Below are 23684 nucleotides of genomic sequence, written 5' to 3'. Positions count from 1 at the left end.
TCTAGGAAACACTGATTATTATTACACAGCAACGTAGATTCACATAAAATAACAAATAAATAATAAATGATTAAATAAAGTAATTTAGAAACACAAATAATCTGATTTAACAGCATAAAGGGGAAATATTAGAACAACAGCGACACCTGCTGGTTCCTCCTGGTTCTGTTACACACGGAAAAATAAAAGAAGATAAAAAAAATAATAATTTAATTATTTATTGATACAAAAATATCAGCTCAGTTCTTCCACTAGCAGCACAATATTAAGCGTCTTTAAAATAAATAAAAAATAACAATATGTGCAATAAAAAATCCACTGGTTTGTAGTTTGAGATAAAAAAAAAAAGCTTTAAAATATTCAGTATTTTTGTGAAAAGCTTTCTGTTCATCACAAGGTTTAAAAGTTTCTGAATGGAACTTTATTTTAATCAGCCTCTTCTGAACATTAAAAATCGTTCTATACGTCCTGGTGAGACGTTGTTTGCGTTCATTATTTGCCTCCTTCCATCTAGTTCGTCTGCTTGTCTGTGCATGGGGTGTAAAGCGCTGTAGTACAGAACCAGGAACAGCAGTCCCATCACGTTCGCCATCAGTATAAAAACCGTGACAGGTAAGAAGAAATCGACCTGCTCGCTTCTTGGATCGAACAGCCACATGAGGACGGGAGCGGCGAGGTTCTCCAGGGTGCTGAGGGTGTAATACAGGCTCATCGCTTTTCTGCTGTTCTTTCCTTCCACGTTAAAGAAGGTGAAGACCAGGATGACCCCGATGATGCAGCGGTAAAGCTGCTCCAGGCACCGGGACGTACAGAAGTCCGTTCCCACCACGTAAGCCCAGACGGTTCCCACCAGCCAGATGAACGCCATGGCCAGGATGCTGAAGGTGCTGAGCATGATGAGCAGGGTGAAGCTCAGGACGCGAGCCGAGATGGTCAGGATCTTATAGAGAAGGTAGACGAGTGTGGGGAAGCCGCGCGGCATCTCGTTCGTGCCGGGGAGGGATCGGCGCAAACAGCGCCAGTAATCCACCACGCTCCAGGCCACGTTCAGGAAGGACACGGCCATGCTCAGATCTGAAAAACAAACAGAACGGGTGTCGTGGTTCTTAAGCGCCCTGGTTCTACACTACATGTTACACACCCAGCCACCAGCAACACCCCAGGACTTACACTGGATCTTAGAGGTGTGGTGGTGCTGGAGGATGATGTAGGTCTGCAGGAGCAGCTGAGGAACGCTCTCCAGGAAGGTCTCGATCAGACGAAGCATGCTCAGATCAGCCGCCATCCCAAATAGCTCCCTGTGATCAGCTTCTCCAGGGTGGGAGCGCCAAACACTTTTAAAGCTTCTCTTCAGAAGGTCACAGTACCTACAGAAGAACATGAGGAGGGTTTCAGGGAGAACCTAACACGTAGTTTAGCGTCAGTAGTTCCAACCGAACTGCGATTACCTTTCGTAGAAGCCCAGCTGGAGCAGATGCAGCAGAGCCTGACAAGGCGTGGAAGCTTGTTCTTCTCTCCTCACATCATCTTCTCTTCTCAGCTCTTCCTCTCTTAGATCATCTCTGAACCAGGAGTAGCTGAAGATCTGTGCGCACAGAGACCCGACCAGGATAAACGACACCGTCAGTCCAAACCAAGCGTAGTATCCCTTCCAACAATACTGAGCACTGAGCAGCAGGTCTGATCCGATATCCACCACGGAAAAGATCATTCCGATGACGGTGCAGATCCACCGGAATTTAGTAAACTCTCCATCGCCTCGATCCATGGTTCCGATGACTAGGAGAAGCTCATGGTTTGTGACGTTTCCTCCATGAGATCACACACAGCGCTGATTTAATCCAGGTGGGACGTTCACTCTTCTTCATCAGGTTCACGTCCTGTTAGACCTGTCATGTGAACTTTGAACCTCCAGCTGAGTTTCTTATTAATCACTCATTAACCATCTGATTCACAAACTGGGCTTCAGTTCAACCTGCACGTCAGAAATCAGCCGTTAATTCTACAGAGTCATGATGCTCTGATAACAGCTTACACAATACATCACAATACATCACAATACATCACAATATATCACAATATATCACAATATATCACATCACAATATATCACAATATATCACAATATATCATTCGTCTCCATTTCCCCCACCACATCCATAAACCCTTTCCCCTTCAGCATCTTCTCCTGATAGAGCTCTCATCTCTCTTCTGAACATGCTCAGACCATCCCACTCTCCCCTCCCTCACCCTGTCTCCAGAACATCCTACCATCTCCATCCCATTTATTTTCAGGAGTTACAGTCTGGATCCACAGTTTCTCTCTGCAGGAAAGCTGGATTTTTTCTCAGAATGCCCTCCACCTTAATGGTGTTTAATTCTGATGACTGGGAGAATGTGGAAGCTTGACCTTATCTCCATGTGCATCAAACCAGGTACCAACTAATTAACTAATGAACTATAACTGAACTATTATGCTGTAATTATCGTTCTCATGATATTTCCATTATTATGTCCAACCTGCTACCTTAGTAAGATGTTGGAAAACCACCAGCCGTAAACTTCAGTGCATCTCAGAATCAATTCTACAATCTCTGAACGTGCAGTGGAACGACAGACCAAGTGTTCCTGTGAAAGATCTTCCTCAGCTGGTGTTCCGATGATGATGATGATGATGATGATGATGATGATGATGATGATGATGGTTCAGACGTCATCTAACACTCTGAGGTGGTGAGATCTGGTGACACTCACTGTAGGTGTTCTACTGCATCTTATCTGGCTCCAACATTAGGATGAACTTGATGGCATGAGGTGGATCAGGGTCAGATGTTCCTCCACTTATTTATTTAGTGTTTATTATTATTATTATTATTCTGGTCTGTCTCTTTGTAATTATTAATAAGGAAATGTTGGGTAGCTGTTAGTGAATCTTATAATGAGAACAGGTTTGTACACTTAAATTGAATCTAATCTTTGTCCTGTTTCAGAGCTCAAAGCTTCATTTTATCTTCACATATTTATTTTATATCATTATTCTTAACTTTGATTCGTCATCTGGAAGCAGGAATTTCCAGTTACTGGCTTCTTGGTTTAAGACAGTAAAAAACCCAAGATGATAAATTATCAACCACACACTGTCCACAAATCTGTAGCTTTATAATTTTACCTTATTTTATTACATCATTTTAAAGTGAAACGATTGTAACAATTAAAAGCTGATTCCTGACCTCAGTGTCGTTCCCACGTCGTTCATCTGTCTACAACCTGCTTCATTCTGTCAGTTTCTGTAAGTGTTCGTCAGTATTCAGCTGTAAAACACCACACCCTTCTACCTGTCTACCTATCTACTAAAACTGCATTACATAACACACACACACACACACACACACACACACACTCAGCATTGTTCGAGGATTTAAAAAGGGCCGTGACCTAATATATTCACTCAGAGTTAAAGTTGCTCTAAAGTTCCAATTAAATCAAGCTAGCTGAACCACATTGCACCTGATGGACACTGCATGGAACAGTAGTCGTTTTCTAAGGTTGGACAAAATAAATAAAAAAAAGAATAATTTTGTCTGATTAGTAGCATAAGTTGGCAGTTTGGGTTTTCTTCTTCACGGTGGTAAAGATGCCAGTGTTCCATTTGCTTTGAACAACCAATCGTTTGAACAGATTATTTTGGGACTTGAAGTTGCTTTGAAATGGATTTCAGTGACGTTTCTTATATGTTAAAACTTATGACCTTATTCCTAGACTTCCTTATTTGTTTAGCTGCACCACCGCGTCGCCCTTGTAAAGCAGGTGAACCTACTAAACTGCACATGAATAAAAGAACAAAGAAACTACACTGAGTGCAAAGAATTAAGCAACATCTACTATCTATTCTAACAGGAAGTTCTGAAGACTATTTAGCAGTGAACATACCAGTCATGCTTTCCATTCTGCTCCTTGTCCTGGGTGTATTTACGGGGTTGCTAGGCTGTGCTATCGTGGTAGCTGGTGCAGTCCTGCTAGTTTAGGAGTGTTCGTTATGATAGTGTCGTTTACTGAACTCGACAGTCAGGCGTTCAGAGTTCAGTTTGGAAATCATGTGACTTCTGTACCAGGGTTAAACCATGACCTGGGGCTGGTTCCTCTGAACTGTTCCTCACAGCTGATAGAAGATTACAATCTGCTGCCTCTTATGGTTTTAGGGCTAAAACTACAACCTACAAACAGAGGTGGTGTAAAATACTGGTGACAATTAGAGGAACAACTAATGAGTCTGTCTGAAGAAACACTGACCACGGTCATCAGGAGTCAGAATCCACTTGACAGTCTTTAATAATACTAACACAGGGGTCCCTGTATTAAATACTAATTAACATACTGAAAGTTAATTAGTTTCATTGATATTGGAAGAATAAAACATGATTGATCAGGAATAAAAAGTATTCTGGCTGGATGAATTGGCCCTACATTTAATTGATGCTACATTTTGCTTTATTTTGTTCATTATTTTCACATTTGTGCAGTGAGGCATTAGAGAACTGGACTAAACTTAAACAGAGTACACTATTCCCTAAAATATTAACTTTATTCTGGTCTTGTTTCATTTCTTGTTTTTATTTGATGGCTCAGATTTCTGCCACCGAACAGGAAGTGAAATCTACCCCCTGTTCTCCTCCAGGGCAGCAGGGGGCAGCAGTGAGCAGCACATGCTTGTGTGGTGCAGTAGATGGAGCAGAAAGCTGGAGTAGTGAGTGTAGGTAGAGTAGTGAGTGTTAGTGCCACCACATCGGTCTGATCTGGAAGTTCTCTCCTCTCAGCCTGTCCTGCTTCAACAGCACAAGTTTCTTCTCAGTCCAGCATGGGGATCAGGAAAAAGAACAGCAAGACCCCTCCGGTCCTGAGCCACGAGTTTGTGATCCAGAACCATGCGGACATCGTGTCGTGTGTGGCCATGCTCTTCCTGCTGGGTCTGATGTTCGAGGTGAGGAGCACATCAGCCATCATCTGAGCTCATTCTTATATTCATCATTCACACACACAGAGGCAAAGCTCATCTCATCTCATCTCATCTCATCTGATCAGCTCAAATTACCTCTATCACAGCTAATCTAGTTCATTTAAACACAGTGTAGAGCAGCAGGAACTTTCTGTGCTGATCTACAGTTTAATGTCATAAAGGGTTTATTACTGTAGAATTATTATCATGGTGCAGAGACACTCAGGTTTATCTTAAATAATCTAAATACAGAAACACTTAAGAGAGCAGATCTGCAGTAACTTGCACAAATATGTTCACTTTGTATGTTTATTTATTTATTTATTATTTAAGAATGATATTACATTTGTAAATCCTAAATGTACATACATTTTCTACTTAAAAATGGAGAAATCAGCCTGCAAATCTGCAAGTATTCCAAACACATCTGGAAGACAGCAGAACTCCTACCAACAACATTATAAACAGCTGCACACTTTCACAGCTCATAATAAAGCACACAGGGTTATAAACACGCGACACTTGTGTTCGTTATAGAATAATAAAATTGAATGAATACTGTATAAATCTACACAGCTCACACAGTGCTAAATCTCTCCAAAACTTTACTAAATATATCAAATATAACCTGCAACATGACGTAAGAATGGGGTACAGACTAGGGTACCTCAGTAAATCAGTGTGATCAGTTTTACTGGTGTAAATGGGAGTGTTTGGGGTGTTTTGGTGAGGATTGATGGTACTGACAGCAGCTGAGTGAGCAGCTCTGAGGAGTGACGTGTGCATCCACACAGCAGCTGTTCCGCCGCCGCTACTGATCTGATACATTCTAGCAACCTTCAGAGGATCAAAGAAACAATGTATCGTTTATTACCGGCATTAAAGAAACAATGTATCGTTATAAGCGGATGTTAGCGGAACGTTAGAGCTCGGTGGCTCTGTGGGTCGGTGTGGACCGAATGAAGCTCACTTCACTTCTCTCGCGCTATTACGTGGCATTGTGTGTGTGTGCGCGCGCCGTCACGCGCCAACTCCAGTCAGCCGCGTTAGCCTTAATTTAACCCAAATGTGAACATTTATTAAACAGTAATCTGATATTTTTTCATTTATAGTTCATTTATTCTGATTTAATCTCATTCATTTTGTACACTTAAATTTAGTAGAACGCTAGTTGAAAAGCAGAGCCTGTAGGAGCAGTCGTGGTGCATTATGGGAGTTGAAGTTTTTTGTAACGCTTGGCCAGAGGAACCGTGTAACATTGCATTTACATCAGCATTTATCAGACGCTTTTATCCAAAGCGACTTATACTTGTGACCGTATATAATCTAAGCAATTGAGGTTTAAGGGCCATGCTTAAGGGCCCAACAGTTGCAACCTGGCAGAGGTGAGGCTTGAACCGGCAACCTTCTGATTACCAGTTCAGTACCTTAACCACTTTAATAATTTTGCAAAATTATAATGAAATAATTTTTGCCGAACATCCTGAGTAAATCCACTCCTAAATCATGCACAGCTGTACTAAATCCTAAATCTGACCACTGCCCACTGGTCAGCAACGTCACATACACTGCACTGTTTAAATGGACTAAAATCCCTCATGTCCAGCACTGAAGCATCTAAACCGATAGTCCAAGGTACTGCAAACAATCAGGCACGGGATTCAACCCACACCCAGCACACACCAGGTCAGAGAGACATGAGCAGGGTGGACCTCATACCTGAAGTATTCACCGCTTAAGCTGTTGTGACCTAATAGCTACACACCCACCAATTAAACCAGTTTCATGATAGCTTATGATTAGTAAAAAACAAAACACGTGTGTTCTCCATCACAGAAACTACTTTTTATTAAACTGAAGCTCTCGGTGACCGTGTTCATGAGAGAATACATGTTAGTGATGTTTTGTTCTGTCTTTCATTGCAGTTTACATCCAAAATTGCCGTTTTATTTATAACGGTGCAGTACAACGTCACAGTAACAACAAACGGTAAGTCACTGTCACTTCTATTTAAGTTTAAGATTTACTCTGTTTATTCATATTTGTTTTTATTTCACTGGTAAGATCGTGTCTCAAACCACCTCCTACATATTAAATATTATTAGAATGATAAGAACACTAATGGTGACATGTCTTAACATTGTTGGGACAGGATTAGCCTGAATCAATGAATCTCATCCAGTGACCAGAAGCAGCAAAGTATTTATGTGTTCCTCTAATGAGCTCGTACACGCGTGTTCTCACACCGTCAGCTTATGTCGACATAATTAGAAAGCGCATCGTGTCCCAACTTATTTGGCGTTTCACAATTCACATTCCGCTGTATTTTCTTTTGAAGCACGGATCACTCCGTAGTCCAGATCAGACGAGGTTTGGGTCAGGGCAGGGCAGGGCAGGGCTGGGTTCTTCACTTCAACATAAAGCACGAACCACAAAGTCTGTTGTAATAAAGTTGAAACCCTGATGTGAAGCTTTTTATAGGAGGAGAAGCATAAAGTCAGTTTAAATACGGTCCCCTCTGAATCCTGCACCCCTCTGCATGTCCGATTTTGTGCTTGTGTGCTTTTCAGAAGGTGAAGAGGAGACGGCGGTGAACTATTTCAATAACGGACTGAAGGACGTAGCGACTGTTTTCTTCTACATGCTGGTGGCCATCATCATGCACGCCATTATTCAGGAGTACGTGCTGGATGTGAGTGTCTAAAACATTTGCTATTCTTTATAAAACGTTTTCAAATTTAACAAGCTCATCGGACTGGATTAAATCTTATTTTGTTCTTTCCGCTTTAGAAACTTAACAGGAAGATGCACTTCTCCAAAACCAAGCACAGCAAGTTCAACGAGTCGGGCCAGCTGAGCACTTTCTACTTCTTCTCGTGTGTGTGGGGCGCCAGCATTCTCATCTCTGTAAGCTCGTATGATTTCTGTTTTTCTGATGGAGCTGCACATGAGGAACCAGCATTCTCATATCTGTACATGAATCATTATTACTGTTTCATTCACTCTGTGTGTGTGTGTGTGTGTGTGTGTGTGTGTGTGTGTGTGTGTGTGTGTGTGTGTGTGTGTGTGTGTGTGTGTGTGTGTGTGTGTGTGTTTAGGAGAACATTGTGTCGAACCCGGTCAGTCTGTGGGAGGGGTACCCACACACACTTCTGCCGTAAGTCCTGTACCCTGTGCTTTTGATTTGTAGCTCTTTTCATGGTGCCGGCGCTGGGGATGAATTTCAGAACTGTTTGGCGCTTTTCCACTGCAGAGAAATTGGTTCTGTTCTGGCTCCATAATCTTGCTGGTCTGGAACCAATGAACCTGTGACCCAGAGAGGCTGAAGGATGGGCAGGGGGGTCCTAGTGTCAGCATAGTAACATTGTTTACCCACCTTAACCGCAGTAGAACCAGCAGTAAAGAATCATCAGCGGTCGGGTAGTTCTCAGGAACCGGTACCAGCTCCAGCACTGGTGCTTTGTTGGTGGAAAAGAGATTTCGGCAGGGTGTACGGGGACGGGGTGAGGGATGCCTGAAGGATTGTGAACCGTTTTGTGTTTCCTGGATCTGAAGGTTCCAGCTGAAGTTCTTCTACATCTGTCAGATGGGTTACTGGCTCCACAGTCTTCCTGAGCTCTACTTCCAGAAGATCAAAAATGTGAGTGTGTGACACGTACAGGAACACACACAGTTAGTGTGAGGAACTGAAGGTCTGACTGGGTGTGTGTGTGTGTGTGTGCAGGAGGACATTCCCCGTCAGCTGGTCTACATCGGTCTGTATCTGGTCCACATCGCCGGAGCTTACGTCCTCAAGTGAGTACAAACCCATGGAGGGTAATGCTGCACCGTCTGAGTTCTAATGCTCTGCTGTGTGTGTTTCCAGTCTGAACCGGTTGGGTCTGGTGCTGCTGGTGCTGCATTATTTCGTGGAGCTGCTCTTCCACGTGTCTCGAATCGTTTACTTCACCAACGAGGAGAGGCAGGCGGGGTGAGTATATGGGGATGACAAAAATGACAAATAAATTCCACTTGGTGATGGTGTTCAGAATCTTAGACAGAAGTGTGTGTGTGTAGGTTCTCCATATGGGCGGTTCTGTTCGTCCTGGCCCGGTTGTTGACCCTCTCTCTCTCGGTTCTGACGGTGGGCTTTGGTTTGGCTGGATCTGAGCGACAGGGACTCAACCTGGCCGAGGGAAACTACAACGTCCTGTTCGTCAGGTAAAATAATATTATATAACTATATAATCAATTATATATATATATATATAGAAATAGAAGTCTGGTTAGAATTTGCACTTTTATTAATTTCATTTCTGTTTTGGTTCTGTGGGAGCAGAGTAACGGTGCTGGCGGCGATCTGCACGTCTCAGGCCTTCATGATGTGGAAATTCATCAACTTTCAGCTGCGCCGATGGAGAGAACATGCTCAGAATCAAACCACAAAGAAGAAATCCTCCTCAGCTAAAGGAAAGTCCAGGAAAGGTCAGAGCGACAGTTTTTTTAATAAAAATGGAATTGTGACGTGAACCTAGAAGAGAGAATTAATTGATAAGATGTGAAAAGAACCCATAAGAGTTAAACAGGGTGATTTTAATGTCACTGAGCTTCATGCGCTCGACTCAAACTGTTTTATTTTGTGTTTTGCAGCGAACGGCGTAAACGGCTCAGTGAGCACCAACGGAGCCGATTCACCCAGAGCCAAGAAGATCAAATAATCCCAAACAAAAACCCCAAACCATTCCAGTGCCGTGCTTCAGTCCTGCTCCTGTAACCCTGCCCCCCCCCCCAGCTCTGAGCGCCAGCAGTCATGTGCCAATAACTTTTTATTACGTGTACTTTATATATAATTAAATAATTGTTCTGTGTAACCTGATAAATAAGTTCTTCTCTGTTGAATTTTGGAGTGTGTCCCTGTGCTGCCTACCCAGCGCCCCCAACTCGTTTATTTGCATTCACAAGATTTAAATGAAATGTGGAATATTAGAATGTACGTTTACGTGTTCTATGTGGAACCTTAAAGCAGGAAAGGTTCCAGGAAGAACCTGTTTAATTACCAATATTGGAGGGGGGTAGAATTTGGGCTTTGCATCTGAAGAACAATGATCTTGTGTACCTGATTATTGGCACATGTCTGCTCGTTAGCTAATTAGAGAATTAGATAAATACAGGGTGAGCTGGAAGTGACCCAGCTCATGGGTTCTGGTACTGTTCCCTTCTGCAGGATTATTATTATTAGGGTGGCTCCTTTACTAAAGTGCCCTCTCACAGGGTAAAGAATTCAACAGAAGAATTGTTCCTAATTCTTAGTCCTCTAAATAATTATTATATTTTGGTTCTCAGAGCATCTCAGAACTTTACAGACTTGATTTCATCGTAATTCACCCGTTTATCCCCAAACTGAAAGGGTCCAATATTTTCTAAAGCTGTACTTTCTATTTCCCAGCGTCCGTCAGTGCCAGAACAAACGGCCAGTAAACACGTTAAGTGCCTCATCAGTCCAGGTCAGAAGGTTTCTGAAGCAGGTAGAAATAGGAAAAGTTCACGTGGTCGAACATTTCACAGCTAATTCAGTGTGTTCGTGTGTGTGTGTCAGGTTAAATTTGTGATTTTTTTTAAAGTCATTTGTTGTTACTGTAGTTTGTAGTCTGGCAGGAATATTTTCATTTTGAGTAATTTCACTGCTTTCAGGTCTTATTTGCACAGAATTTGTTTTAGTTTAAAAGAAAAGTGTCCTATTGTTTCCTTCCCACTACGTTATTGGGCTCCACCGCAGGTAGTTTCCACATCATTTCTGAAGAATTTATTTTGTTCTATAAAGAAACACATTCAATAAAATACTAATTAAAACAGGATCTCTAATTATTTTTGTTCTGTTTATGATGACCGCAGGTTTGATTTTGAGGTCAGTTGTAATTCTTTGTTTTGACCACACGGTGGCGCTGTTTACTCATTTATATACGGTTCTGATCATTAACACCTATGAGAGATTTGAAACCATTTTAGGCAACTAACAGAGTTTCAAAGGGGCCAAAGAATAACAGTGTTTGAAGTCAGGGCGGTGGAACAGACATTGGGGGACTGCATGGTGGCCTAGCAGATAGTGTTGGTGCTGTACAGCTTTAAAAACTCAGGTTTGATTCCTGCATGTGTTTCCTTCTGACACTATGCTGTGTTTAATAAGTGTGAAACACCCTGTCTATATACAGTTTTTTCTAAAACTAGGATCTGGGTCCACTGTGCCCATGACCAAGACTTTCTGAGAATGAATAAACGTGTAAATGGAAACACATCTGATGTATTTTAGTTCCTCCTGGATGGAGATTTTCACATTTCTAAAGGCTACAGCTGTTATAGGTGCCGTTTAAAGGCCGGTGAGGTTATTTTGGTGTTTAACGTTTCTGACTGTTTGGTCTTTTGTTCAAGGTTTGAGGTTCTGTTAGGTGTAAATCCTGCGTCACCACTTTCCTCCTATCACTTTTGTTTTGGCTAAAATAAAAAAGAAATCGTGTTTTACGTGAATCCTGACGTGAGGCTTCATCAGATCATGAAAACACAGATGTCACAGCTGGAGAAAAGAGAAACTCAGCATTATTCACCAGTGATTTATCTGCAGCTACAGGGTTGCCAGATTTTAGCCTGGGCCCAAACCAGACACCAGGGGGTTCCTGAAGGTCCACAGAAATTTGTCTTTCTCTTCTAACACACATGTTCAGCTCTGGGGGGGTCTGATTATCACCCCACATGGTAAATCAGGTGTGTTAAATAAAGTACTGAACATTTCAGGACTAAAGTTCTGCAATACTGAGGATCTTCAGGAATGAGGAGCTTTAAGAGGAGGTTCTTGCACCCTTTATTTTTGGTGATAAATGTGAGTTGAGCTTGAGTGGTACAGTGTACTAGCGGAGATCCAGGGTTTGAATCTCAGCTGTGCTGTCAGTCAGTCAGGCATTTGCATGGATAGGATTGTCCATCATGGAGTCATTGGGATGTGCACTTGTTCATACACTTTCAGTGCAGGTCACAAACCCGGATAGAAACAAAAGAGTTGTGTCAGAATGGCATCCAAGGGTTATCCAGAAACTGTGCGGAGTCTGGTACCAGGGCCTGATCCACTGTGGTGACCCCTAAATACAGGAGCAGCTGATCTTCAATAATAATAGTTTAAGTTATTTAAATAATATTATTATTATTATTATTATTGTTGTTGTATTAGTTTTACACTGAGTTACACTGATTACAGTAAGTGGGTAACAGATCTTATAAACACGTGTCTGCAGTTGCAGTTCCTCTTCCACCCAGCGCTCATGTTTCTGTTTGACTTTCTGCTTCTATGTTTTTATTTTTGGTGGCCTGGTGAGGAGAGAAACGTTCTGAAACCAACCAGCTCAGCATGAAGGGTTCAAATAATTGATCAGTAACTCCATAAAGCTTTGTATTTCCACAGTAAGTGAGGAGGATTTTAGGAGGCCATCAGACACGATCACGTGAACCACTGAGGTCTCGGTGTGTACATTTCTCCACCAGCAGATTCTCAATAATCCTGTAACGACCTCCTAAAGGAAAATAAAGAACAATCGGAGCTGCTGGTTCAGTCAGAGGAACAGAAGAGACTCAGAAACGATGGACGTGATCTGATGTAAACTTCTGACCACAACTGTTTATGATCCAGGCTCATTTTCAGTATTTAGAACTTTGTAAGGGTGGAGAGGAGAGAACACACACACACACACACACACACACACACACACACTCGGATCACCCCCACACAGTAATACATGTTTACATCAGCGCACAGACTCACAGTCGTGTGTGTGTGTGTGTGTGTGTGTGTGTGTGTGTGTGTGTCAGTAGATGTAAACATGTATTACTGATGAGCACTGTAATGAGCACCTTACTGAAACTGTCAGCACAAACGGTTTCAGCTCCCTTAACACAAGAACTTCAGCAGATCCCTCAGGATCATGAACACAGAAGCAGAAACTCAGGAGCTTCTCCTCCACACGATACCCATAACATCTCAAGATCTGAACACCTCAAGATCTGAACACCTAAATATCTGATCATCCAAATATCTGAACATCTCAACATCTCGTCTCAGGAGGACAGGAGGAGCTTCCAGATTCACGTTCTCCTGTACTAAACTGTACGTCTCACTTTTATCATTTAGTGACAAACCAGACCCATCAGTTCAGGTGTTGTAGCCACACCAAGTGTTCAACAAATTATATATAATAAATCATATAAATTCCAACTTTGTGGTAACAGTTTAGGGAAGGTCCCTTTACTTTTCCAGTATGACTGTATCCCTGTGCATGAAGTGAGGTCCATTAAGACATGATTTGATAATGAGTTTGGTGTGGGGAGGTCTGTGCCGGGTCCTGACCTCGATCCTGTTAAACAGCTAGGGAATAAAATATGACTAAATGGGCACAAATGTCCACAGATATACTCCAAAATATTGGAGATAACCTTTCTGAAGTGGGGAGGATGGCTGTATTAGAGCTAATGGTTTTGAGATGGGATGTCCTGCTGCTCGTCCACATACTTATGGTTTTCCTGGTGCTTCGATGAAAGGAATGTTTTGTGGCTCTGGACCCACCGTAACCCTGACCAGGACAAAGTGGCTAGTGAAAATGACATGAGCCGCACCATAACACCATGATAACCATTAACATGAGACACTGGAGTGGTGTAAAGCACACCAGCACTGGACTACATCCAACATGTATATAACACAAGAATCTAAAAATACAGTATGTACATGGTGAGGAAGCTGTTAGTGTGGGTGCCGCACACCAGCATGAGCCCTGAGGATCTGGGTTCGAACATCTCTGGACATTATATGTGGTTTATATGTGAGTTTGGCATGTTCTCACTGTACACCAATTCCATACAACTGCTTTCTCATCTTTAGTGAATTCATTTAGTCACTACATTCATTTACTGTGTAACTGGTTCATCCTGGTCATGGATGTGGTGGGTCCAGGACAGAGTGCCAGTGCATCACACACTAACTCAAACCTAATGTAGCCAATCCACCTGCTGCACCTGAATCCCCATGTGGAGGAAGTACTGAACGCAGATCACTGGGACCCATGTTGCTGTGCGCCACCCACACCACCCAGCTGCACAAGTGCGCAGTTTGGTGAGCTGGTGTGCACTAAAGTGTGTGTGCGCGCACTCCAGCGGGGTGTTGTGGGGGGAGGACACACACACACACGCGCGCACGCACGAACACACACACACACACACACACACACACTAAGGAGCAACAGCAGCAGGAATATGGCGGCGCCGCTCGGCTCTCGTGCTCTTCCACCGAGCCCAAGGTCAGAACCGGAGCTCGCGCACAGGATCTAACCGGCTGCACGCGCCGCCGAGCCGCGGTAACGTCACGCGCTTTTCATGTCGCCGCGGTTGTTTGATGTTTGGGTAAAGCCGCGCTCGGAACTGCTTCTGTTTCTCCGTTAGCACAGCGCTGCGTGAGTGTGCGCGTGCAACCCCCCCCCCCGGAGTTCCGCTCGCTCGCGCAGCCGGTTTGTTGTTGTGTTGTGTTCGGGATTGCGGTTGAGTCAGCGCGTGCTGTAGTTCTGTAGTTCTGTACGGTTACCGTATACAGCGCGCGCTTATATACACTGTCTGTTAGCTTTAGCACGCGAGCTGCTCTCACATACTCGTACTGGTAACCAGTAAAACCCACAGAGTTCTGAGCCTGGTACAACTGTCACATGGTTACGTCAGAAGTGTTACAATGTGGCAATGATGCATTAGTGCTGTTACAATGTTACATTAGTGCTGTTACAATGTTACATTAGTGCTGTTACAATGTTACATTAGTGCTGTTACAATGTTACATTAGTGCTGTTACAATGTTACATTAGTGCTGTTACAATGTTGCAATTATGCATTAGTGCTGTTACAGTGTTTCATTAGTGCTGTTACAATGTTGCAATGTTGCATTAGTGCTGTTGCAATGTTGCATTAGTGCTGTTACAATGTTGCAATGATGCATTAGTGCTGTTACAATGTTGCAATTATGCATTAGTGCTGTTACAGTGTTTCATTAGTGCTGTTACAATGTTACATTAGTGCTGTTACAATGTTTCATTAGTGCTGTTACAATGTTACAATTATGCATTAGTGCTGTTACAGTGTTTCATTAGTGCTGTTACAGTGTTGCATTAGTGCTGTTGCAATGTTGCATTAGTGCTGTTACAATGTTGCAATGATGCATTAGTGCTGTTACAATGTTGCAATTATGCATTAGTGCTGTTACAGTGTTTCATTAGTGCTGTTACAATGTTACATTAGTGCTGTTACAATGTTTCATTAGTGCTGTTACAATGTTACAATTATGCATTAGTGCTGTTACAGTGTTTCATTAGTGCTGTTACAGTGTTGTATTAGTGCTGTTACAATGTTGCAATTATGCATTAGTGCTGTTACAGTGTTGCAATGTTACATTAGTGCTGTTACAGTGTTGCAATGTTGCATTAGTGCTGTTACAGTGTTACAATGTTGCATTAGTGCTGTTACAGTGTTGCAATGTTACATTAGTGCTGTTACAGTGTTTTGTTAGTGCTGTTACAGTGTTGCAATGTTGCATTAGTGCTGTTACAATGTTACATTAGTGCTGTTACAATGTTGCATTAGTGCTGTTACAGTGTTGCAATGTTGCATTAGTGCTGTTACAGTGTTGTAATGTTGCATTAGTGCTTTTACAATGTTGCATTAGTGCTGTTAGTGTTGCAATGTTGCATTAGTGCTGTTAGTGTTGTAATGTTACATTAGTGCTGTTACAATGTTACATTAGTGCTTTTACAATGTTGCATTAGTGCTGTTACAGTGTTGCAATGTTGCATTAGTGCTTTTACAATGTTGCATTAGTGCTGCTAGTGTTGCAATGTTGCGTTCGTGCTCTTACAGTGTAACAATGTTGCATTAGTGCTGTTAGTGTTACAATGATGCATTATTGCTGTTACATTGTTGCATTAGTGCTGTTACAATGTTGCATTAGTGCTGTTAGTGTTACAATGTTGCATTAGTGCTGTTACAATGTTGCATTAGTGCTGTTACATTGTTGCATTAGTGCTGTTACAATGTTGCATTAGTGCTGTTACAATGTTGCATTAGTGCTGTTACATTGTTGCATTAGTGCTGTTACAATGTTGCATTAGTGCTGTTACAGTGTTGCATTAGTGCTGTTAGTGTTGCATTAGTGCTGTTACAGTGTTACAATGTTGCATTAGTGCTGTTACAGTGTTACAATGTTGCATTAGTGCTGTTACATTGTTGCATTAGTGCTGTTACAATGTTGCATTAGTGCTGTTACAGTGTTGCATTAGTGCTGTTAGTGTTGCATTAGTGCTGTTACAGTGTTACAATGTTGCATTAGTGCTGTTAGTGTTACAATGTTGCATTAGTGCTGTTACAATGTTGCATTAGTGCTGTTACAGTGTTGCAATGTTGCACTAGTGCTGTTAGTGTTTCGTTAGTGCTGTTACAGTGTTGCAATGTTGCATTAGTGCTGTTCCAATGTTACAATGTTGCATTAGTGCTGCTAGATTAAACTAGATTAGATTGTTAATCATGAAACCTGGAGTTTATGAGGTTCATAAGTTTATTAATATTTGAATGTAAGTTTGATTTTACTTGTTTTTAAAGGATCAGACATTTTTCCAGAAACATTAAATCATGAGAAATGATCTGGATTTGGAGGCTGTTAGTTATTTTATTAATAATAAGTTGTAACTCTGTAAACCGTCTGTGTGGAACGTCGGACCCTTGGTGTGTTTTTGTGGTTTAACGACAGATAGTTGAGGTTTTAATTTGGAAGCGTGGCGTGTTGAAAACAGGAAGTAGAGCCGCTGCGTCTCTGCAGTTTAGCGTTCATGTTTTGAAGAGGATCTTTGACAAGCCGGGTAAATCGTTTTTTGCTCTTGATAAGAAACCACTGATCGTCCTCGCTGGCGCGGTGAGGTGAGGGACGGCTAACCTGCTGTAGGTTGGTTTGGTTGAGCGCTGGTGAGCGCTGGTGAGGGTCTCTGTGCAGCTCCATCGATCAGCCAGCAGAGGTCGTAATTACAGCAGTTATGAGGAATCCCCTCCGCCGGAGTTATCACCTCCTTAGAACTGCTGCAGTTGCGCCCTCTGCTGGTTGATCAATGGCGCTGCACAGAGACGACCGGTGTGTGTGTGTGTGTGTGTGTGTGTGTGTGTGATCGATACGCTGGTTCGGGGTATTCACACGTGTTAAACTAGAAACGACGCCTCCTCTCCCAGATCACGTGACCCTGTGAGTGTGTGAGGGAAGAAGTTCGGGTTCATGCGCTCACACCTCTTTCCTGGTGCACTGACCTTTGACCCCTGCTGTAAGCAAGAAGTTTCACCACAGCACAGAGTGTTCAGACGTTTAAACTTTGCCCTCCTGCAGAAGAACCTGGAAAGCAGGTACAACATAAAGCTGGAGCACGACGCCGTCCGGCACCGGGGATTAAGTTTAGTCCTGAGGGTCCGATGTGGATTTAGTGGAGCGCTGATCAGACGTCTGATCTTCATTTTCATTATTGTTATTATTATTATTATTATTATTGTATTATTTCTGATTATTTTAGAGAGATAAAAGGACGACACATGATGTGTGTGAAGGTAAGAATCCGAACAGAACTAGTGCTGCGTTCAGACTGAACTTCAGATCTGTACTAGTATCAGACCAGATTCAAATTTAACAGCATGTTCTCTAGAAATGTTTCCTAAAAATCACGTACAGTCACTGTTTAGAGTTTATATCGTAATAAAACTACAAAATAAAAGTTTGTAGTATTAAAATAATAATAAAACGACGTTTGTTGCTAAAACTGTAAATAATTTTAATCAGCATAAGACGAAAATACGAACAGACTAAATTAATAAATCATTTTATGTTTACATTGCTTTTATTCCAGGTGACTTACAATTACGACTCAATACATTTTGAACAGTATAACATTAAGGGCCTCGCCCAGGGGCCCAACAGAGGCTTGAACTAGCAACGTTCTGTCATGAGTCCAGTACCGTTTCTTGTACAAATCTGATACCGTACAGGTCTGATATTACTGATCCAATTATCATCTGTGTCGGTTACACCAGCGCTTTATCCTGGTCAGGGTTGCAGTGGGTCTGATTCATAGGTGAAAGCCAGTCCATCACAGAACACACACTGTGGGAGGAAACCGGAGCACCCGGAGGAAAACCACTCTGACACAGGGAGAACATGCAAACTCCACACAGAAATGACCCTGGGAATCGAACCCAGGACCTTCTTGCTGTGAGGGATCAGACGGGTCTCAGGTCCTCCTGCAGACGCTTCAGTGCCGAGAGGAAGTGAGCGTCTCATTATTTTTGGAGAGGAGAAGCTCCGTCAGCACAACTGGAACCAGCAGCACCAGTGAGAGCAGAATAACAGAAACACTCACAACTACACACTAACACCTGTACCAGCTGTGTGTGTGTGTGTGTGTGAGAGAGAGAGAGTGTATGTGTGTGAGTGTGTGCGTGTGCGCATGCTTGTGTGTGTATGTCTTTGTATGTGTTTGTACATGTGTGTGTGTGTGTGCATGTATGAGTGTGTGTGCATGTGTGTGACTATGTATATTCATTTGTACACCTGTGTGTGTGTATGAGTGTGTCTGTGTGTGTGTGTGTGTGTGTGCATGTGTGTGCATTAGTGTGTGTGTGCATGTGTGTGCATGAGTGTGTCTGTGTGTGTGTGTGTGCATGTGTGTGCATTAGTGTGTGTGTGTGAGTGTAAACATCTGTGTGTGTGCATTAGTGTGTGTGTGTGTGCATGTGTGTGCATTAGTGTGTGTGTGCATGTGTGTAAACATCTGTGTGTGTGCATGAGTGTGTCTGTGTGTGCATGTGTGTGCATGTGTGTGCATGAGTGTGTGTGTGTGTGTGTGTGCATTAGTGTGTGTGTGTGTGAGTGTAAACATCTGTGTGTGTGCATGAGTGTGTCTGTGTGTGTGTGTGCATGTGTGTGCATTAGTGTGTGTGTGCATGTGCGTGTGCATGAGTGTGTCTGTGTGTGTGTGTGTGTGTGCATTAGTGTCTGTGTGCATGTGTGTGCATTAGTGTGTGTGTGTATGTGTGTAAACATCTGTGTGTGTGCATGAGTGTGTGTGTGTGTGTGTGTGTGTGCATGTGTGTGCATTAGTGTGTGTGTGTATGTGTGTAAACATCTGTGTGTGTGCATGAGTGTGTCTGTGTGTGTGTGTGTGTGTGTGTGCATGTGTGTGCATTAGTGTGTGTGTGTGTATGTGTGTAAACATCTCTGTGTGTGCATGTGTGTACGTCTGTATTTGTTTGTACATGTGGATTTGTGCATATGTGTGCACGTGCATGAGTGTGTGTGTGTGTGTGTGTGTGTGTGTGTGTGTAGGATTGTAGCTAATAGCTCAGATTACAGAGGGAACAAAGTGCAGTGGAGGAGCAGCTTAGCGCTTGTACACTACAAACTACACTGTACAGTCGTCATGGTAACAACAATATCACAAAACTGTTAGATCAGTTTAGGGAAGGCCCTGTTTCTGTTCCAGCAGGACGTCACGCTGTGTTTCTGCTGCTTGGGTGGGTCAGGATGGTGTGTAAAGTGCAGGTGATGTTCTGCTGGTGGAACGTGAGCGTGAGTGTGTGGATGGCACTGTGCCAGTGGGCCGGTGATGATGCCAGTAGGTGGATTGAGCCACCACAGCTGCTGCTTCTGCTTTAGTTCTGAGCTAAATTTGGAGCTGCAGTGAGACTGATGATCTGAACCTCGTTTTTTTTTGCTAATTACTTTCAGGACGTAATTAATAAGCTGTTCCTCATGTTAGATCTAATAATCGGGATCCGAGTCCCTGGCGGATGAACGAAGCCCTGAAGACACGCGGAACTTCATTACCTCTCTCAGCGGCCTCAGGATTATTAGCGTGATTGTCGACTTAGCCTCGTTCTCGTATTTTAACCCTTGAAGGACCAAAGCCAGAAGTATCCGGACGTCTTATTTCCTTTATTATTATCTTTCCCTCCTAATTTACATGCAGACCTCCACCGACCGCTTCTTTTCACCTGCACCGGACAGGTTCATACGGAGTCACTCACCAACCCCTGTTATCCCCTGTCTAGAGGAACAGTGTTACAGAGGAACAGCAGTACAGAGGAGCAGTGTTACAGAGGAACAGTGTTACAGAGGAGCAGTGTCAGTGTTACAGAGGAGCGGTGTTACAGAGGAACGGTGTTACAGAGGAGCAGTGTTACAGAGGAGCAGTGTTACAGAGGATCGGTGTTACAGAGGATCGGTGTTACAGAGGAGCAGTGTTACAGAGGAACAGTGTTACAGAGGAGCAATGTGACAGAGGAGCAGTGTTACAGAGAAGCAGTGTTACAGAGGATCGGTGTTACAGAGGAGCGGTGTTACAGAGGAACAGTGTTACAGAGGAGCAGTGTTACAGAGGAGCGGTGTTACAGAGGAGCGGTGTTACAGAGGAACAGTGTTACAGAGGAGCAGTGTTACAGAGGAGCAGTGTTACAGAGGAGCAGTGTTACAGAGGAGCAATGTGACAGAGGAGCGGTGTTACAGAGGAGCGGTGTTACAGAGGAACGGTGTTACAGAGGAACGGTGTTACAGAGGAGCGGTGTTACAGAGGAGCGGTGTTACAGAGGAACGGTGTTACAGAGGAACGGTGTTACAGAGGATCGGTGTTACAGAGGAACGGTGTTACAGAGGAACGGTGTGACAGAGGAACGGTGTTACAGAGGAGCGGTGTTACAGAGGATCGGTGTTACAGAGGAGCGGTGTTACAGAGGAGCGGTGTGACAGAGGAGCGGTGTTACAGAGGAACGGTGTTACAGAGGAACGGTGTTACAGAGGATCGGTGTTACAGAGGAGCGGTGTTACAGAGGAGCGGTGTTACAGAGGAACGGTGTGACAGAGGAACGGTGTTACAGAGGAACGGTGTGACAGAGGAACGGTGTTACAGAGGAACGGTGTTACAGAGGAGCGGTGTTACAGAGGATCGGTGTTACAGAGGAACAGTGTTACAGAGGAGCAGTGTTACAGAGGAACAGTGTTACAGAGGATCGGTGTTACAGAGGAGCGGTGTTACAGAGGAGCGGTGTTACAGAGGAACGGTGTGACAGAGGAGCAGTGTTACAGATCAGTTCAGTATTCAGGAGGGTGATATGGGTGTTGGATACCTTTGTTCTTTAAATGATGGATCAGGGTTTTACACAACGTGTGTGTGTGTGTGTGTGTGTGTGTGTTGTAACTGGAGGTCAGGGAACTGAAGTGATTGTGCTGAATCTTTGTCTTCCATACTCGTTGTACCGGTTTATCTGAAGTGGACCCCCCCAGCACCCCCCTCTCCCCCCACTTCCACCCCTCTTGTATTTTGGTGTTGCTGATAGAAGCCAGTAGTAGATGTGTAATCAGCTCGACTCTCGGACTCTCCTCGCCTCCTGACGGATGATGTCCAGACTCCCTCTCAGTAACGCGGCGTGTTCCTGATCCCAGATCAGTTCCCGAGCTGCTGGGGGTCTTTAAATAGAGCGGCATGTTCTGTATGCTGATCTGGGAACGCTCGGCCGCTCTGATAACACAGCTGTAATCAGCACATCTGGAATCGGAAACACTGATACCGCGCCCGACTGGGAGGCCCAGCTGGTCGTGCAGAGGAACATCAGACTCTGAGGGGTCGTCTGTTTATTCACCACGCCATCCTGACCGCTGCTGTGGTGGGTCCGGCGCCTCCTGGGTCGCACACAGGAACGAACATTTGTGCAATGCAGGGTATCACACACTTACCTGTAGGATTGATTTGGACCAGCCAATCCACCTTCTGCTCGTTGTTGAGAGGTGGCAGGAAAACACCAGTTCCCATGAGTACCCAAACGAGTTCAGACTGTGGTTCGCGTGAGTCCTAGAGCTTGTAGAAATGGTTTATAAATTGAATTATTATTTTTCCTTTTGGTGTGTTTTGTTTTCTTGCTAGTCTGGATTCTTTGTAGATTGTTGTATATTGTTCCTGTACAAACTTTAATAAAGCAGTTAAGGGTTGAGGGCCTGGCTCAGGGGCCCAACTGTGACAACTTGGCGTTGGTGGGGCTTGAACTTGCAACCTTCTGAGGTACTAGTCTAGTACCATAACTGGCTTTGTTCAGCTTAATTTTGATCTGCTTTTGCTAACGGTGTAAAGCACAGAACCTACAGGACCGCTGTGCTGTGAAAGAGAGAAAATGACAAAATAAAATAGTTTTAAACCCTGACCTGATGTTTTTCTGACCTCATTTTTATTTATTTCTTTTTGTTTTGTACACAGAGAGAGACGCTGATGTGGACGACACATTCCCCTCACTGCAGGAATGACCTGAGACTGAGTGTCCACTCAAACTACGGTAAGATACGTTTCCTCAATTCAGCAGACTGTTCTCCTCATCCATAAAGACGCGGTTTGGTTCGGGTTTGTGTGTGGAGGGAATTCAGCAGCCTGTACAGAGCCCTGACCTCTTCATTTAATAACTTTGGGATGAATTGGAACGCCTTCCCTTCACCATTTTGAGATTGAATGGGCACAAGTTTCCTCAGACACACTCTTAAATCTTGTAAAATCTTTCCAGAAGAGTGGAGACTGTTATATCTGGCTTTAGGATAGTCGTGTCTAACATGATTATGGCCGGGTGTCCACATACGTCTGCTGGTGTAGTGTATAATATAAATGAGAAATGTTACAGTGTGATACAGGAACGTTCTCTCAGGTAAATAACGTTCTCCCCCCCCCCCCCCCCCATCACTAAGCCAGCAGGATGAAAGTGCTCTGAGCTGATGAATGAAAGTGAGAGCTGGTGTGGTTTCTGCGGAGGTGTGATGTCATTTCCTGTTTAATTCCACTCGTACAGTCAGAGAGGAAGTGACGGCGGCTCTCTCCCGGCTGTTCTCATGCCAGCGTTTGAACTCTCGGTGGCAGCGAGTCCAGCATCAGTGCATCGACGCTGTGCCCTAATGTTAGAGTGAAAAGCTGAGAAATAACAGAGATAATAAAAGTATCTGGTGCTAATCACTCACATTCCTTTCATTAGATAGATAAATAGCTGATAGTTGTACGCAGATGAACAGTGTTACAGAGGAACAGTGTTACAAATGAACAGCTGTATTAAGGAACAGCATTACAGAGGAACAGCAGTTTAGAGGAACAGAGAAACAGCAGTACAGAGGAACAGCAGTACAGAGAAACAGTATTATAGAGGAACAGTATTATAGAGGAACAGCAGTACAGAGGAACAGCAGTACAGAGGAACAGTGTTACAGAGGAACAGTATTATAGAGGAACAGTGTTACAGAGGAACAGTGTTACAGAGGAACAGTATTATAGAGGAACAGCGTTACAGAGAAACAGCATTACAGAGGAACAGTATTATAGAGGAACTGCGTTATAGAGGAACAGTGTTACAGAGGAACAGCAGTTTAGAGGAACAGAGAAGCAGCAGTACAGAGGAACAGCAGTACAGAGGAACAGTATTATAGAGGAACAGTATTATAGAGGAACAGCAGTACAGAGGAACAGTGTTACAGAGGAACAGTGTTACAGAGGAACAACAGTGCAGAGGAACAGCAGTACAGAGGAACAGTATTATAGAGGAACAGTGTTACAGAGGAACAGTGTTACAGAGGAACAGCAGTACAGAGGAACAGCAGT

General features: G+C 43.5%; 3 protein-coding genes across 10 annotated transcripts in view; 2 read left to right on the top strand and 1 right to left on the bottom strand.

The window, feature by feature from the left end:
* Positions 1-242: 242 nt before the first annotated feature.
* On the bottom strand, positions 243-3989 carry xkr9 (XK, Kell blood group complex subunit-related family, member 9). 3 transcript variants are annotated; one of them, XM_062985846.1, is made up of 4 exons: positions 3930-3989; positions 1449-1975; positions 1171-1367; positions 243-1074 (listed from the first exon to the last, which is right to left on the bottom strand). In XM_062985846.1, exons 2-4 carry the CDS (start codon positions 1766-1768, stop codon positions 431-433), a joined length of 1161 nt encoding a protein of 386 aa, XP_062841916.1. In that variant the 5' UTR covers positions 1769-1975; positions 3930-3989; the 3' UTR covers positions 243-430. The 3 variants fall into 3 exon arrangements, with proteins under 3 accessions (XP_062841916.1, XP_062841915.1, XP_062841914.1); XM_062985845.1 differs by lacking the exon at positions 3930-3989 and adding an exon at positions 3230-3904; XM_062985844.1 differs by lacking the exon at positions 3930-3989 and having other exon boundaries at positions 1449-3223.
* Positions 3990-4736: 747 nt separating this feature from the next.
* tram1 (translocation associated membrane protein 1) lies at positions 4737-10824 on the top strand. Its single transcript, XM_062985743.1, has 11 exons — positions 4737-4977; positions 6918-6981; positions 7563-7684; positions 7783-7899; positions 8091-8149; positions 8548-8632; positions 8717-8787; positions 8858-8962; positions 9049-9192; positions 9311-9456; positions 9622-10824. The coding sequence occupies exons 1-11, from the start codon at positions 4855-4857 to the stop codon at positions 9687-9689; spliced, it is 1104 nt and encodes a 367-aa protein (XP_062841813.1). The 5' UTR covers positions 4737-4854; the 3' UTR covers positions 9690-10824.
* Positions 10825-14247: 3423 nt separating this feature from the next.
* Positions 14248-23684, top strand: part of ncoa2 (nuclear receptor coactivator 2) — a 30403-nt gene continuing 20966 nt past the window's right edge. The window contains exons 1-2 of one of the 6 annotated variants that reach the window (XM_062985840.1): positions 14248-14360; positions 22311-22386. The gene's annotated coding sequence lies outside the window, so the exon portion shown is untranslated. Of the gene's footprint in view, positions 14361-17434; positions 17623-17843; positions 18401-18464; positions 22387-23684 lie in introns of those variants that run through there. The other 5 variants (XM_062985842.1, XM_062985841.1, XM_062985839.1 and 2 more) reach the window with 5 other exon arrangements.

The sequence above is a fragment of the Trichomycterus rosablanca genome, chromosome 23 (assembly GCF_030014385.1).
Source record: "Trichomycterus rosablanca isolate fTriRos1 chromosome 23, fTriRos1.hap1, whole genome shotgun sequence".
Lineage (NCBI taxonomy): Eukaryota > Metazoa > Chordata > Actinopteri > Siluriformes > Trichomycteridae > Trichomycterus > Trichomycterus rosablanca.
This window is presented reverse-complemented; position numbering and strand designations above follow the sequence as displayed.